The sequence below is a fragment of the Lagopus muta genome, chromosome 20 (assembly GCF_023343835.1).
Source record: "Lagopus muta isolate bLagMut1 chromosome 20, bLagMut1 primary, whole genome shotgun sequence".
Lineage (NCBI taxonomy): Eukaryota > Metazoa > Chordata > Aves > Galliformes > Phasianidae > Lagopus > Lagopus muta.
In genome coordinates, this window is record NC_064452.1 from 1,974,496 (window position 1) to 1,990,723 (window position 16,228).

The 16,228-nt window shown below is 42.5% G+C and overlaps 1 protein-coding gene across 18 annotated transcripts in view; it reads left to right on the plus strand.

Moving 5' to 3' along the window:
* Positions 1-709: 709 nt before the first annotated feature.
* Positions 710-16,228, plus strand: part of BCAS3 (BCAS3 microtubule associated cell migration factor) — a 302,474-nt gene continuing 286,955 nt past the window's right edge. For 11 of the 18 annotated variants that reach the window (XR_007380784.1, XM_048967289.1, XM_048967286.1 and 8 more), the window contains exons 1-5: positions 711-946; positions 1,832-1,919; positions 3,999-4,053; positions 5,449-5,524; positions 7,309-7,415. Coding sequence is in view for 17 of the 18 variants with exons in the window: in XM_048967289.1 (XP_048823246.1) it covers positions 1,849-1,919; positions 3,999-4,053; positions 5,449-5,524; positions 7,309-7,415 (309 nt within the window). In the remaining variant the exon portion in view is untranslated. Of the gene's footprint in view, positions 947-1,831; positions 1,920-3,998; positions 4,054-5,448; positions 5,525-7,308; positions 7,416-16,228 lie in introns of all 18 variants that reach the window. The other 7 variants (XM_048967297.1, XM_048967299.1, XM_048967298.1 and 4 more) reach the window with 3 other exon arrangements.

Consider the following 16,228-nt stretch of genomic DNA (forward strand, 5'->3'; position numbering starts at 1 on the left):
TCTTTAATTTCCAGCTTAAGTACGCTCACTTACTGCAATTAACACTCTTTCCTCCTTCCTGGCAACTGCTGTGTGCTACTAATTTCCATAGGACTTCCTTGGCAGCTCCGTGATGACACAGATCTGGCATTTTGCACGTGATGTGTTTGCAAATGGGGAAATGAGGAGCGACGCTTTGATCCAAGGGCTGGAGGTATTCCTAGGATCTGATTATTGCTGGAACAGTAAGGCACGGGCTGGAATTATCTCTGTGTTGCCATGGTGACAGAAATCCTCTCTGGGAATGTGTAATTCCGTTTCATCCGGGCAGTGAATGCTGCGCTAAGGGGGAAAGCAGCGGGCTCTGTTGGATTGCCTGCTGTAAGACTTCACAGGGACACAACCTATGGCTATCAACGCAGTTTTAAGCAGCATGGCGGTTCACGCCCGGATAAATATTTACTCCCTGACAGTCAGACGGTGCCTGCCGCTCCCCAGGTGCCACGAGCTGCCCGCGCTCCTCAGCACGTCGCCCTGAGAGCCGGGGATGCGAGGCTCGCGCCTCCTCAGAGCCCCCCGCGCGGGAAGGTAAACACGGCGCCTTCCCGCCAATGGGCGGCTCGGCACGTGACGCGTCACCCGCGGCCCCGCCTCCACCCACGTGCGAGGGACCTGCGCGGCGGCTCTCGCGAGATCTCGATGTAAACAAAGCTGACTGGGGGAGGAGAGGGGGCAGCGCCGGCTGAGCTTCGGCATCTCAACCGAACTTGGATGAGCGCAACCGAACCCTGCGCCCTCTGCGTCCCGCCTACTTTGGAGGAGAGGACCGTGGATTGGTCGGCAGAGGGGAGCAGCCCGCCTTCGGGGCCATCTGATTGGCTCGCGGTGTGAGGTGCGCTCCGTGTCACTCCCGGTGGGGGTCCCAAACACTGTCAGTGAGGAGCCGGGCTGAGGGGCGAGGCGGCAGGTGAGGGGTGTGGCGGGGCCGGTAGGACCGGTGTCCGGCCACGGCAGCCGGGGAGAGCAGTGCGTGAGGGCTTAGGGCGGGCTCGGGATCCGCAGGGAGTTGGTGAGGGTGAGAGCGGGGCTGTGAGGCCGGGCGGTGGCCGGGGCGCTGAGGGCGGGCGAGCTGCGCCCGGCGGGGCCGTGGCGGGAAGCGGGTAGGCCGGGGGCTGCTGGGAGCTGCCTGCCAGGGGCTGCGGCCTCAGCCCCTGCAGACGGAGCCGGGCGGGTCGAGGTGCAGCGCTCCGGTGTTGCTCAACCGCTGTGCGGCCGCCTCAGCGCTGTGGCCCGCGTTCCCGCTCGCGGCTCGTGCCGGTCGGGGCAGCGCTGTGGGCTCTCAGCCTTCAACTCCCGGTGTTGCGGTGATGGACTGAGCCATAGAGCCGTGCCGCCGGGTCGCTGCGTGTGTTAAGGTTGCTAAGTATGAAGCGAAGCTGATAACTCGTGTTGGAGCTGGATGCGGTGATCCTCATGGGTCCCTTCTGCCTTTTCTGTGATTCTTTATTGGGAGTTTGGCTTTTCCTTTGTGCTTTCTAAAACCATGGAAATGGAACGCGGTGCCTGGGAGCTGTGGTGCCTTACAGGTGTTGTTTGCCATTAGGAAAGGCATTCAGAATTCAAAGGGCCCAGTTGCATTCACATACTTTGCAGGAGGTGTATTGATACCAGTAGAGGATATCTCTATCTATCTGTATTTTTAAGAGTGCTGTGAAGGTGTGGTGCCTTATGGGTTGAGTCTGTTGAGCTTCCTTCCCCCGGAGGTTTTCGTAATCCTAAAAAAGGTGACGAGAGCTGGATTGTAAGCGGTCTTCATGCAAAGGGTTGTCATTAAGAGGAAATGTTTCTACAGGTAACTGCAGAGAAGCAATGGCGACAGAATCCCCGCGCCGCCCGAGTCGCTGCACTGGAGGAGCGGTGGTCCGCCCGCAGGCTGTCACGTAAGAATGTTCTGGAAGAAAAGGCCTTATGGGGAATGTGTTCTGTGGTCTTGCTCGTGAGGCACCTTGCCCAGACTCTCTTTCAAAGCTCTCTCTGAGAGATGATGTTGACAAAACATTGCTGTTGCAGTTGGTATTTTCCAATAAAAGGAAGCAAGCAGGTGTTGCTTTCCTGTCTCCTCTGCCTGTGCAGGTCAGACAGCCTCTCTGAATGAGATACTTATCAGCCTTTAGAGCTGTGCAGCTTAAAGATGAATACTGAAACAAATTCTCATGGAGAAGATTGTGCTGAGTAGCACATAGCTCCCTGCAGAGTTCTGCTTATGTTAAACTGAATTATTATAAGCAGAAGGTGGTAGAGAACTACAAGAGGAGTGATGCATAAACTGATCTTCTTTGAACTTGATTCTATAATGCATTTTAAGCCTCCCAATGTTAAGTGTTCTGTGTGTTTTTAGGGTTTGTTGTTTTTTAAGCAATTCAAAGGAACTTTAAGGGCTTTTTTTTTTTTTTTTTTTCCCTACATTGTGAAGGATTTAGTATACTATGGTGGATAAAACATTTCCCAAACATCAGCTTTGTTTCTAGGCATGCTACAGGGAGGAAAAAAGGCACCCCAGTACTCATTTAACAAACTGAAAGACAGAGCCATTATGACTATTGCTGGTAGGCATTCACACCAGAACTTCAGTCACCATTAATACTATACCTGTAAGATGTTATTGGTTGGTAACGAAGGACTCTGAAGGTACACAAAGACAATTTTTGTGACCTACATAAACAAAAGAAGGATCAACCCTGGAAAACCACACCTTGTTTGTAAGGCCTTTACTTAAAGCAGTAGGATGGTCTCCACTGATTCAGCCATTCCCTGGGTTGCTGAACAAAGCCTGGTTTTGTCATTGGTTGGAGTAAGCTTTCAGATATTTTAAGTCCTGTGGTTTTGATTCATCATTGTTTTCAGAGAGGAGCGCAGTAGTTAAGTTGATTGAGGTGCTGCAGCATTTGAAATATCTTTGCTGCCCTCGTTTAGAGGAGAGCATCTCAGTCTAACCTGCTGAAAGTTCCAACTTTGAATAATTTACATGGTTTTAGAGAATACAAAGAAAATGTGCATACCTTTGGCCATCAAAGTCCTTGACTGCTTGCTTTATGATTTTTCCTTGTTGCTCTTAGAAATCTTAGAGTAGCACAGGAAAAGTGCCTGGCAAAATGAAAGTGTGAGGGCTGCCAAAGCTTTGCACTGGAGGAAGTTGCTTTCTGTTTGTTTTTGAGTTTCCAGACTTTATGAACATAGGTTTGGTTGCCAGAATATTTCAGTTTTATGCATTTCAAAAAGCCCAAATTTTCTGTGTAGTTTCAACACTGTGTCGTGAGCTCAGCCAACGTTGTGCGTTGCTCAGCAGTTGCACAAGAGCCTCACCACTCGTGCGAGGATAAGCTCATAAAGACGTTTGTTTAAATCTAGCAGAACCAGTGTATCTTGCAGTACATACTATGCACTGCTGCTAATGAACTTCCAAGAAGGAATGAGCTTTCCAAGCTGTAAAACTGTATCTGGAAGTATCTCCTTACTCATCCTGGTTGGGGTTTTGTTCCACCCACTGCTGCTTCCATTCCCCTTGTCACTGTGCATTTGCACCTGAGGTCGTAAAGTTTACAGGCCCCACAAGGAAAGCTCCAGCCCTCGGTGTGAGCCCTCTTTCATGGCGTAAGATCCAGTTCAAGTAGAAAAATGCTGAGAAATGTTTTTTATGTTTTTTTTTTTTTTAAATGTTTTCCAAAAGCCTTTTTTGCTCTAATTGGTCTTTCTACTGTGGAGAATGTGGGTTCTTTCTCAGCTGTTATATTTTATCTTTTCCTGAGCAGTTGTTTCATAAATGGGTATCAATTCACATTTTACATACTTTTAGGTCACTTTGTATGCAGTCAGTGTGTGACAGCCTATTGAGTAACTACATCACATCCTTAGTAGTTTTGTGTTGTCATGTGTGTTTCCTCTGTCAATATGTCTTATTTAATATATCCCTAACCACTTCTGGACCAGTAGTAGTGAAAAATTCTCCTTCTGTTTTCAAGGGAACAGTCATATATGGAAAGTGTTGTTACTTTTCTTCAAGACGTTGTGCCACAGGTATGTGCATACCTTAAAAGTTTTTTCACTAGCAAAGCAGAAGTCTTCATTCTGTTTTCTCTCTCTCTCTGTCTTCTTTTGTCCCTTTTTTTCCCTCTGTGAGAACTGCAGTGCTTCTGTTTTTGTGGTTTTCACAGGTAGCAGCAGCATGAAATGGTCACTTCTGTATTGCTTGTGGGCCTCTCAGTAGCAGAGGGAAGGCAGTGCTGGAAAGCTGCAGTCAGTAGTGAAGTGTTGCAGCTAATTGCCCATAGCCTCAGGGAACTCTCTTGGTTCTTATTTGAATGACTATCTTGGATAACTGAAGTCAGGAATTTCTTTAATGGTAATAATAATAAGAAGAAATCCCCTTGCTGGTATTGGCTTGTGAAATGCATTTTTGGACTCATGGTCAAAATTAAATTAGTCAAACTTTCATTTAAAAGACTGCTGCATTCCTTATCCCCCCCCTTGCTGCCTTTGCTTTTCTCTGTAGTTAAAGGGTACAGTCTGTGTTTTGTTGTACAAATCAATTTGCCTTGGAAACATGGAATGCAGTCTGTTTTGAAAAGTAATACCCACACTTTTTAAATCTGTTTTTTTAGCTCACATTATTGCTTTTCTGGTGTGTATAAAGTGATTATATGGTCTCTTTTCATATTTATTCCAATATATTGCTCCGTATTTTGCCATAATTCATTTGGAAGTGATGGTATTTCTACTGCAGCTCACGTTCTTACTACCACAGTTTCTCCTGAGAACTGTAAAGCACGCAGCTTGGAAACACTGCAAGTCTCCCTCAGAGTTTCTTTGTGTATCTCATCTTATGGGAGTCTGTGGAACACAGAACTGAAACACAGATTTGTTCTGCTGGGATTACAGTTTATTCTCTATAAAATGTCTGTGATAAAGATGTCACAAATGTAACTATAATGTGTTGGTAAAATAAATTGTAGTAAAAGTCTGTTTCTTTCTTCGTTTTTGCTTAGCATTTAAGTGAAAGCATTGAAGTGAATAAAAAAGGTTTTAAGAATAAAAAGGCCTCCTGTGAGAACTTCTGATGTTGCTCTTAGAGGCAGTGTAGACTTGCTAGGAGTTAAATGTGGCAGAAGTCACTCTTTTAACCTGACTAAATTGCTGTAGGTCCTGTGGCAGTTCTGGCCTGCTGCAGAAGGCTTACTGCTGTGTGTCTGCTTCAGTGAGTGATGTTAGAATGTGTGAGTCACAGCCAGCATGCTGTGTGCTGATCATGGACTCGTTCCTTTTTGAAGCAAGATGACCCAGTAATCCTTGCTGCCTGTAAGGTGCAGGTATACCTGATTACTGATAAACTTCACAGTCTCTTCTGTGCTCTATAAAGGAAGGAAAAAACAGGTGTTACATTTTCTTATTTTGAGCCTTTTGCTTTTTGTCCAGGCCTACAGTGGCACTCCTCCAGCAGAAGAAAAGGAGAAGATCATTTGGGTCAGATTTGAGAACGCGGATTTGAACGGTACGGTTTCATTTTTCTCTCAGTATGTAAATGCTTTTGGTCAGTACCTTGCAAATGGAACAAGTAGGCCCTGCTACTGCATCTAAAGGCAAACCAACTCTTGCTTAGGAAGAGAGGCAAATAATAAAAAATCCTTTTGTTATGATAGTTGAAGACGAAGCATAGAACTGAATTTCTTTTGTGCACTGTTTGGTTTTAAAGTTAGATTATCTAACTGTGAATCCAGGTCCAAGTTGTGGATATACTATGTCCAGTGATGTGTATAATTCATAGTAACCTAGAAAGGATGAGCTGTTAGGGAAAAGGACCAGGAGATTCTATGATGTCTTTCTTCATATGATGGTAAATAAAAGCAAGGCCACAGCGTATTCTTTAAAAGCAACTTACTGCTTCTAGTGTGTCTCAGGAAGTCGTCTGCTAAAGCTGCTGACTGGCAACTGCTGTCCAGCATCAAGAAAAAATGGCAGTGGCCACAGGATTTTGCTAAGAGTGTTGAGTGAAGTGCATCTCCAGATACCATGTGAGATGTTTTACCTCAGCCCATCCCGGTCACCTTTTTTGAACAAGCAAGATTAGTGACTGAGTGGGAAGTGGTTGAACGCTGCTGTCAGGTAACTGCCCAAATGGACTGAACACTTGCAGTTGTTTGTAGTGTATGGCACGTGTGATTGCTGGAGCTGGGGGACTAAAGGATCTGCATTCCTGATCAGGCTTTTCTGGAGAGCATGAGAGTTAAGTTTTCCAGAGAATTGCTGTTGTCTGCCATCTTATTTTCCTGTCTAGAGCTCTATGATAAAGGTTTATTCTGGTCAAATATGAAGCAATAGCAGCTATAGCCAGAACCATGATGAGGAATTTTCAGACTCTCCTTAAAGTTAATAGGAAAGATTATTATGTTTTCCAGCTGTTGAAATGGCACAGAGGCTGGCAATTCATAAATTCATGGTTCTTAGAACAAAAAAGGACCTATCAACTCACGCATGGCCAGCTTTATGTCCAGCTTTAGGCTGTCAAAGCTTTTCATTGTGAACTCCTTGTCCTCTTCTGTTTATTTTTAAAAGTTCTTGGCCATTCCCTCTTTAGACTCTTTTTTACAACATAACAAAAATGGTTTATGATATTTTCCAGAATCCTTTGTATTTTGCTTATGCTTTTATGCCACGTAATGTGTTTGGACCTGAGTGTATCCTATTTCAACATCCTGAATGTTTTTCCTCTCTTTGATGCTTACGTATTTGCAGGGATCTTTTGTTCATCCTTGGAAATAAAGTTGTACAGGGCCTTACTCAAGAAAGGCTTAATTTTCTTGTTATGTTCTGAGGCACTTCTCTTCCTGTGGTTTTCCTTCTTTTCAGAAGGTTGATGCAAAGATTAGTTGTGCACTCTTTAGGAAGAGCTTTGATCAGTCTGTGCGTTTGTAGCTGTAGAATGTGTTAATGTTAACTTTATTGGTCTTCTCTCCATTTTAAAGATCTGCTGTGTTTTGTTCATCACAGGAGAGAGTTACAGAAGTTCTAGGTGTATTTTGTGATAACTCTTGTTTAATGAAGGATATTTTCCTCCACTGTTTTCCATTCTAGCACTCTCTAACTTCTCTGTGAAATTTTAATGGATCTCACCTAAAAGGATGCATCTCAGTGTTGTTTCAGCATAAAAAATGTAAACCTCATTGCTTTGCCTTTAATTACAAGAGCAGAAACATTGACTGGGGAAACACCATCCAGTACAGCTGGTAATAACCACGACCTGTTAACCAGTGGCTTTGCTCTTTAAACCCAATTTAGATACATCAAGGAATATGGAGTTCCATGAAATACACAGCACTGGGAATGAGCCACCATTACTGCTAATGATCGGATACAGTGATGGAATGCAAGTCTGGAGCATACCTGTAAGTACCAGCAAACTGCTCTTGTATGGCAGAAGTGCTGTTGTTTGTAAGGTGTGCTATTACCTGAAGGTTTTAACTTTTCCTGCTGGAGTGGCTAGAGCCAATGTTCACCATCGCTGCTGTGTAATGTGCCTGTGGTAAGGTGCGTGCTGAGCGTGGATCAAACTTGTAAATTCCAGCTCTCAGATCTGAGCGTTTTTTACAAATGATTATTTAGGTAAATTTTCAGAGGCTAATTGGGAGCAGCATCTGGCACTGCAATAGTTTATGTCCTGGAAAGACAAATCTTTTTAACTTAGGGAAAGGAAAAGAGAGCGGAAAAATATGAAAGGAATTTGTTTGTCCTGGGAATGCAAGTATGACAGTATGAATGGTATTTTACAATCACAGTGTTTGTCATGTACATGATTTGCAATTTTAATTTTATTAAAGTCTATGTGTGCATATGGGTTTGATTTTATGCTGTCATCCACACCCTGCAGTTTGTGTTTCAGAATGGTTTATGAGCACATGGTCTTAATTTGGGGGAATTTCTCCCAAATTTCTTGAACTATGGAATAAAGTTTAATACAGTAGGTCATAAAATTCTTAACTTAAAAAAAAATATTGCTCATAACACCTTGTCCTTCAAAATAATGTAGTGAGGATGGAGTTCTTTCTCTTCATAAAACGTTAGGCCTTTCTGAAATATATACATTTCTGTATTATGTAATGGTTTGCTGTGTAAAAAGGGTTTGTGTACCAGTTAGATGGTAAAACAGAAAATGCTCTTATTTTGTGCACCAAAAAGCAGGCATGTCTAATTGAGTTTCCTAGGGTGTGGGAGAGCTGGATTTTTCCCCTCTTCATTTTGCATGTTGTTAGCTGGAGCTGAGGAAGAAAAAACTGCTGAACTTTTGCATTTAAGAGAGGATTTAATAGAAGGAAGGGCCTAGTATACTTCCAAGAGTAGTAAAGTGTAATTTAGGAGCTTCTATTCTTGTGTGTCTTGAGAAATTGTGGCTAAATCTGACTTTCCTGGCTTTATTTTGGGGTTTTGCCTTCTACTAGAGTTAATTGAATACTAAAAATTATTTTACACTACCAAATTAGTTTTCTACAACGTTTTGAACGCTGATCAGTTTTTAGATAGTGTACAGATCCCCGAACAGGCTGTTAAAACAGTTCAGAAACTCATTGCTTTGTTCTTCAAAGTGTGTTACAGAAAACAAACATTAGGTGTCAGTAAGATACCGAGCTAAGAGAGGAAACAGGCCTTGAGCAGCACTCAGTTACGCTGCGAGCTGATTCCTTAAGGCAGTGAGCATTCACTTAGATTTAAGCCAGAGAATTTGTGCAGAGCAGCTTAGTTTGTCATGCTGAAGTATTCTTGCCCACATGCATGTTTCCTGAAAAAGGGGTTGGGATGCACTGTGTTGGCACTGGGTTGTTCTGGCTGTGTGATAGAAGAGCTCTGTATCTGGCAGTCATGGGTAATTCTTTGTTTTGTGTGTGTGCCCTTACTCTGTGCTTAGGTGAGAGTTCTGTGCATCCCTCTTAAGTGGCTTTCTGTGTCTAAATGGAAGCGTGTCTTTGTGAAAGCTGTCTCTATCAGTGCTCCTGAGAAATTCACCCTGCAATGGCATCTTACAGGTGTAAAGAGAGCGAGAGGGAAAGAAGCAGTGCGTCTCGTTTCTTTGATACATGAACACATTACCTCAGTGTAACCTGTTCTACATTAACTGCCTGCATTTAAGCTCTTACCCCGTGGTTCACTGCATTAAGCATGAAATGATTTGATGGATCTTACTAACAAATGAGGAGTTGAACTACTTCACGTTTATCCTGACTCATGTGAAGTAAGTGTGCTCCCTGGTCCTGACAGGTAGGCAGACGGGGTAACTTACCCAGTTTCCCAATGGGAAAGGCCTTTTTTTCTTTTTTTTGTATCTGAATGAGCCACAAGTGAGGCGACTGGATGCCTGATGTGACCTTTTGCAGGAGGGTTGCTGCTTAGTGCAGCCAGGTTGTATTTTCCCAGCGTGTTTCATTTCTTCATAACTTCTACATTTTGATAGTATTTCTTCTTTCAGAGGAATAAAGAAAATGAAATTGCAAGAAACTTACTGTAGTTCATTTCTTGCAGAGGTGTTTTTCATGGGTGGAGGGGAAGTCTGATGAATTGGAAGAAATCTGCAACTATGGAAATACTGTACCATCCATCTTAGAAATGTGAGCTGCAGAGGCAGCACGGTGCTTTGTCAGCCCTTGTTTGTTTAACCTGTGAAACTGGGAAAATGCATCTGAAGGGGGAAGCGTTGTCTTGTGCAGTGCTGCGGTCCGCATGTGTTGGTGTAATGCCAGTGCTGGGATGGGTCTGCTGTTAGTAGCACAGACTTGGATAGCTTCTCAGATTGATAGTCTTTGATATCGGTTTTTAAATATCTTCTCACATCTTATCTTACCTGATAAGCTTGGAGGTAGCACAGCCTGTATTTATCCATGCTTGTGTTTCTCCATCTATTTTTTTTCCTTACTTAGTCCAAGTAAAAGAAAATCTGGCAGTGGAGCTGCTGACTTAATAGTTAGGGTGTATTTGACAGTGCTTTGGTACTATACAAATGCATCTCTTCTTCTTGATCTTGCTGAGTGCTTAGCTCGTTATTACACAACATTATTCCAGTTATTAAGAATAAAATAGAATCTCCATAGTTTAAAAACCTTTCAGTCTGAAAAAGCAACAATTTGACATTTCTCTGAAAATCTCCTCAGTGAGGCTATTATCTGTAGCATTGTGCTATTTATTCGTACAATTGAGCCTCTATTCAGCACTTAATAAAATAATGTGTTGCAGGCAGCCCGGTTTGTGTCTGAGTGATTATGAAGTGTTTATGACAGCTCCTAAGCTGACACTCGCCGTAATGGTGTTACATTGACTTCTGAACACCTCGCAGGCTGCCTCCAGGAGTGTGTGGCTCTTTGCAGTCTGAGTGCTTTCACATTAACATCTCCTTGGAGTAAGATCTTTGACTACAGAAGTGTTACTTGCAAATGGAAGATACCATTAGGGCTGCTTCAAAGGGCTGGAATAGTGTTTGGACTGCTGGGTGCTGAAGTAACGGCTGGGGTTTTGAAGTGCAGAGTCTCAATCTGTATTGCATAAGAAGCGGAAGGTGTCCATCCAAGCGACTTTTCTTTGATCTTTGTTTTGAAATGGGGGTGGGAAGGTTAAAAGTGCTCTTAAAATATGCCTCCCTGAGTGGGGAGAAATTTGGGAATATACAAAAGTATGAGTAGAAGTTCCTATTTGATAATTGTGCCGTGTACTTTCTTGTTTTATTTGGACTTTGTTTTTCCTTCGCCCCAGTTTCACGTTTCAAATACAGTTGGAACTGGTCGTCGCCTTATGTGGTTTCCAAGTATCTGTTCTAGATGTTCCTGCTCAGTGAAACTCATGTTGGCTGCTTTTGTGGCAGATAATTTTTTTTTCATTGTATGCTGGAAGTTTCAGAAGTAGAAAATCATTGTAACGTAATGGTTCAGATTACACTTAAAAAACAAAATAAAAACTCGGCTATGAAGCTCAGGTTGAACAAAATAGAAAATGCCAAAGGGAAACTGATAATAATGGCAGCTGTCTGTATAGCAAGCTGTGAGAAATTTCTGTTTTTACACTCATTAAGTGACTGCAAATCTGATGGTGGTTTTTTCATTTATGTCATAACCTGCACTTGTGGGAGAAAAAGGAAAGTGCACGCAAAGAACTTGAGAGTGCTGCAGAGAGAGGTGTTGAAAGAGACCGAGCAGCATTTCATGGAGCTGCCCTTGGATGGGGTCAAAGCCGAGATGAAGGCTCACGGATGCAGTCTGTACCCACGTCCTGCCTGTCCCCAATATTGTTTGTGCTGTTCCTGTCCTAGTGCAGAAATGAAGCCATTAAAAAGAAACAAGAACTGTTTCCCAAATTAGGATTTCGCAGGGAGCCTGCAGTCTGATTGTGCTGAAGCTCCTTGAAATGTATGACAAATAAAATGAGAATATTGAGGACATTGTAACCGTTACTGAGCTTTCAGTGCTTTTTAAATTCAATTTGTATTGTCATAATTTTAAATGATAGATGCAGTTTGGTCACTTGAGTAGACTTGTGTAACACTCTGCACAAAGTTCTCATCATTTATAGATAATCAGATGTTCTGAATGAGAAGGGTGATTGCTTCAATTCCTAAACTGAAATAAGAATTCTTTATTTTAGGTCCTTTCTCACTGTCTCAGCAAGATGACCAGCAGGGCTCTATCCCAGCAGGATTATGTCCAGCACTAGTTTGCAGTGGTTTCAGTCATTGCTTATTGGCACGTTACATTGCTGTATTAAAGGTATACACCTGGAATTTTAAAACAGCAGCAGAACAACAAACAAATTGATGCTGATCCTCCCTGTGCCTTATGACATTTTATTAATATACTATCAGTTTACTTTTCCTCTAAACTACACAGTAGTTTAAGCATTGGCTTTCAAACTTTGCTTCTGTTTGGTGTACGTTTGGCTGATGTGAAAACCATTTTCTGTGGCTGAAAACTGTTAGTTATCCTTAGTGTGAACAAAACTTTCTTTGTTCTTATTTTTTTTCTTAATGGGTGCAAACTGGTGTGCTCCAAATGATAAAGCTCTGCCATCGAAAATGAAGCAGTGCTCCAGATTTCTGGTAGGTTGTGTTTTAAGCAGTAGTTGCACCTGGAGGAGAGGGTTCATCTTGTTCTTCCAATCTGTCCTGATTAGAAGTGAGTGATGAAGGCTTCATTGGGGCTGCATTTCGGATTGCTGTGTTCTTTGCTTGCTGCCTCCCACGTCGGTCTGTGGGCTGTGGTCTGGTACTGGGCGCTGCAGAAGCTGACGTGTGCTATCGGACCAGCTTGGAGCCGTCATCTTGGATCCACTCTTCTACAGAATGAGTGCCTGATGCTGCTTTTATAGCATAATATTCTATTCTTGAAACCTGTTTGGAAATAGTCTTGGCTTGTGGAATGGGAAAGAAAAACTTTCAGGAGCTTTGAAAGCTGCCACAGGGACTCGCTACTTAGCTGGATGAAATCCAAAATGGCAGCCACAGCCTATTTTCTTCACAAGTGCTTTTTGAAGAATTTAGAGCTCTGTTTTCAGTTCGTGAAGTCTATTTATATTTTGTCTATGCTTATGAGACTGTGTGGCTCAAGGGTCTGGTAATGAGGGATGTGGAACCTTTTACCTTAGACTTGCCAACCCACATCTTGCCCAGAGTGGCAGTGACAAAGCTGTTGGCCATTCAGCGGTGTTTGGCACATGTTAAATGTAGTTATTTGTCATGCTTTGATTCTTAGTGCAGTGAGTGTCCTGTTTGAGGGACAGGTTGGCTGTCAGCTGTTCCATCAGACAAAGCCTGAAGAGGCAGGAAGATCAGGATACAAAATTTCTCAGCCCTGAAGATGCTGCTTTTAGCCAAGAGTGATACACGTGGCCTCCACAGTGGTAATTGTGCTCTATGTTTTAGATACAACAGAACAAAGGGTGTTCCATATAAATGGTGTTAGCATTAACTGCAGTTAATTTTGAATTGTGTAAGACTGTAAATAGCAGAAGCTTCTGCAGAGAACGTTTAAAAAAAATAATAATTAATTGCATGTCAAAGAAAATCTTGAACTCTAAAGGCTTAGTGCATTTTTCAGTGCCCAGCAAACCAAAGGGGCAACCAGTACTATGTAGCTCATGGCATACATTGAAGTCCAATGACTTCCAGAATTTTCTGTTCCTGTAGAACAGTTAAGGATGTAAGATTGAAAAATAAAAATGAAATCCTTGCAAAAATGGTTCCTTTATGATAGATTCCTAAGAAGTGATGTTATAAACTGATCCATGTTGTGGTGTGATGTGCAGATTTCTCATCTCTTTTGCTGTCCATCAGTATGACTTTTTCTGAACAAAGGAGATGTCAGGGATTGGGTGGCATCTTGAATTTTCATTGCTCAGTCTCCAGTTGGGGCTTATCTTAAAATATCCTCTTTTTTTTGGCACCCTGTATAACGTGCTGAGTATGTGAGCTATACTGATGACTGAGCCCGCCTGAACTTGGATCTGTCTACAGTGTCCTCTTCCCTGGGGAAAGGCCCTGTGCACTGAGAGGAAAGGACATGTTGCACTGCAGCAGTGATGCTGAGTTAGGAGCTAAATACTTAGAACCTTCGTCACCAGCTGAGTCTCATAGCTTTGGTTGGTCTGTTCATTTTTTCTTTCTGTTGCTCCTGCCAGCAGAAAATAGTGAAGTAGTTACCTTTCAAGTGATGAATATTAATTACTGAACACTAAGAATTATATCCATGAAAAGAGCTGGCTCAAATTTTGTTGTTGTGTGTTAAGGTACAAAGAAACTTCATTTGTATTTATGCACTTTCAGGCCTTTCTGTGAAAACCTCATATTTAAGCTCTGCCAGGTCTTGGCATCCACAGGTTAAATAAACACGCTTTCTGGACTTCAGTATATTTAAGAGCAGCAGCTTGGTTAAGCAGGTTTGGCCTTCTTAGTGTATCTTACTTTTGGGACTACAACTGTATTTGAAGTAGATTGGAGTTAGAGCCAGTGTGCTGGCATACTTAAAAAGGAGGGGACTGAATTGGGTTGGATTGTTTTATATGAATCACTTATTCCGTGCTTTTGTTATGCTAGTTCTTTTCCCTCTTGTTTTCATTCATAGCCATTGATGTGTGTACACATGTGAAACAGCATTTTCATGATTTGGGGGAAAAAACCTTTAATTGCCAATAATAATAGTTCCAAAGCCTTCTGTTTTTCTTCTTCTCCATTTCCTCCTTTCTTCTTTCCCTGTGCTGCTGTGTTCCGATGAACAGAAAGCCTGTTCTTTTCATCTCTCTCACTTTCTGCTTTGCAGTGCTCTACTTTCCTCAGTCGTGTTCTCAGGATGCAGAGGTGCTTCCCTCACCCGCGTTTCAAACTCGTGATCACTTAAAAATAATCAACAAGTCTTTAGGGAGTTGATTTCTGATCTTATTTTCTATATCTGATCTAGGATCTGATCAGTAAGGTTCTCAGGGCAGAGCCCCTGGCTGTCCCAGAGGCAGAATTCAACCTGGTTTTTTCACAAGCTGGGGTGCTGCAGGGCTGTGTGTTGTTCAGGTGCTGCTGCTCACTGAGAGAGCAGTGTGATGATACCAGTGTCAGCCTGGTAAAATAAGAGCAGAATAGTAGGCTAAGGGGTTAATTCTCATATTGATTACAGTTTTAAAACTGTCTTGTCCATCAGGAATAATTCTAATCACGTCATTGACGCTAATTGACACCGGTGTGAAACTGCTAGATGCATGCAGAGTCCGAAATGGCAAAGAAAGGTATTTCCCCAAACTTATTGGGCTATACTGTGGCTTACTGTTACAGAGTGGTCAGCCATCTCTGTATCAGTGGTGTTTTCAGAATATTCTTTGGGAAGATGTGCTTGAGTGGGGTGAGCTTCACTGCTGTGTAAAGCAGTGCTGGTAAGGAGTTCGGCTTGGTGGTGAGCTGAAGCTCTGGGGCGCTGTGCTTTGGTTTGTTGTCAAACAGTAGCAGAATGTTGACTTTTTGAATGTGTGAGCTGAAGTGTAGAAAGAAATGGGAACAGCTATGAAATGACATTTCAGAAAGCAACTTGGATTTATAGTTCAGTAATTCCTAAGAACCTTGTTTCAAATTGTGTTCATTTCTGATATTCTAAGCTGCTTGCTTGGCAAAACTCTATCCAACATGTTTGCTACGTTCTTAGCCTCCTTCTGTCTGTTTTAAGTTGCTGGTTGTTTGGAAATGAGTTTCATTATGTTTGCCATTTTCCTCAAGTTTGACGTTCTGCATTGCATCCATTACCAGGCAGTTATGAAAATGCATTCTGACTGACCACTTAGAGGAAGTCTGGAAATTTTTCTTAACTACCTCTGATTTAATCTTTTCAAGATTGCTATTAGTGACAAACTTAATTAGTTTGATCCTTCTGCAATTATGGAACATAATTTTCACACCTGGTGAATATGGAATATATGTATATATCAAATTCCCTGAACTTCTATTGCCAGTGTTTGCCTCTCCTCATCACTGGCTTTTAGTAGTGTTTTTTTTTTGTTTGCTTGTTTGTTTTTAGAAGTACACACTGTGCAGAACAAATGCTGTGTTGCATACATGTGTACCTCCTGAGGTTTGGTTAGTTGGAGCCATCAGTCAACTTCAAGTGTAGTCTCTCCTAAAATACGGAGACATTCCTGGCAATGGTGCTAGGATCTCATTCACACACAAGACCCGTGTTTCTAGGGGCAGGCTTTGTTCCTGTGGAGTGTGTTATTGAAGGCTTCCAGGATATATTCATGTTCAGTGAAGTTGTGGGTGGTTGGTAAGAAGAACAATGTCTTTCCTGCCTGCCTGCCATACACTGTGAAATTTGGATTCAGCTAGTTGATCGCAAATGGAAATTGCTCAGTAAGGGGGAAGAGACAATACGAGTTTGCACCATCTCTGGCACACTTCTTGTTCCTCTGATCTGAGCCTTCCTGTACCACCACAGTTGCTGTTCATCTAAAGCAAGTCCAACAAATAGGATTTTTGTATCAAAAGTCAGCTAAGAAAGTTGTTTAAGTGAGTGTAATATGCTAGTATGGGTTTTGTTGTGCTAGATTAGGGGTGTTTACTCTGATGTTACTGTGTTACCGAAGAAACAAATCAGAAAGCTGGATTTATCAGTTTTTCAAGGAAAATTGCACATTGGAAAGCTTGTTGGATGTGTCATTATCCAGCTCCTATGAGATATCACTTGTTGGAGGGAGAAAA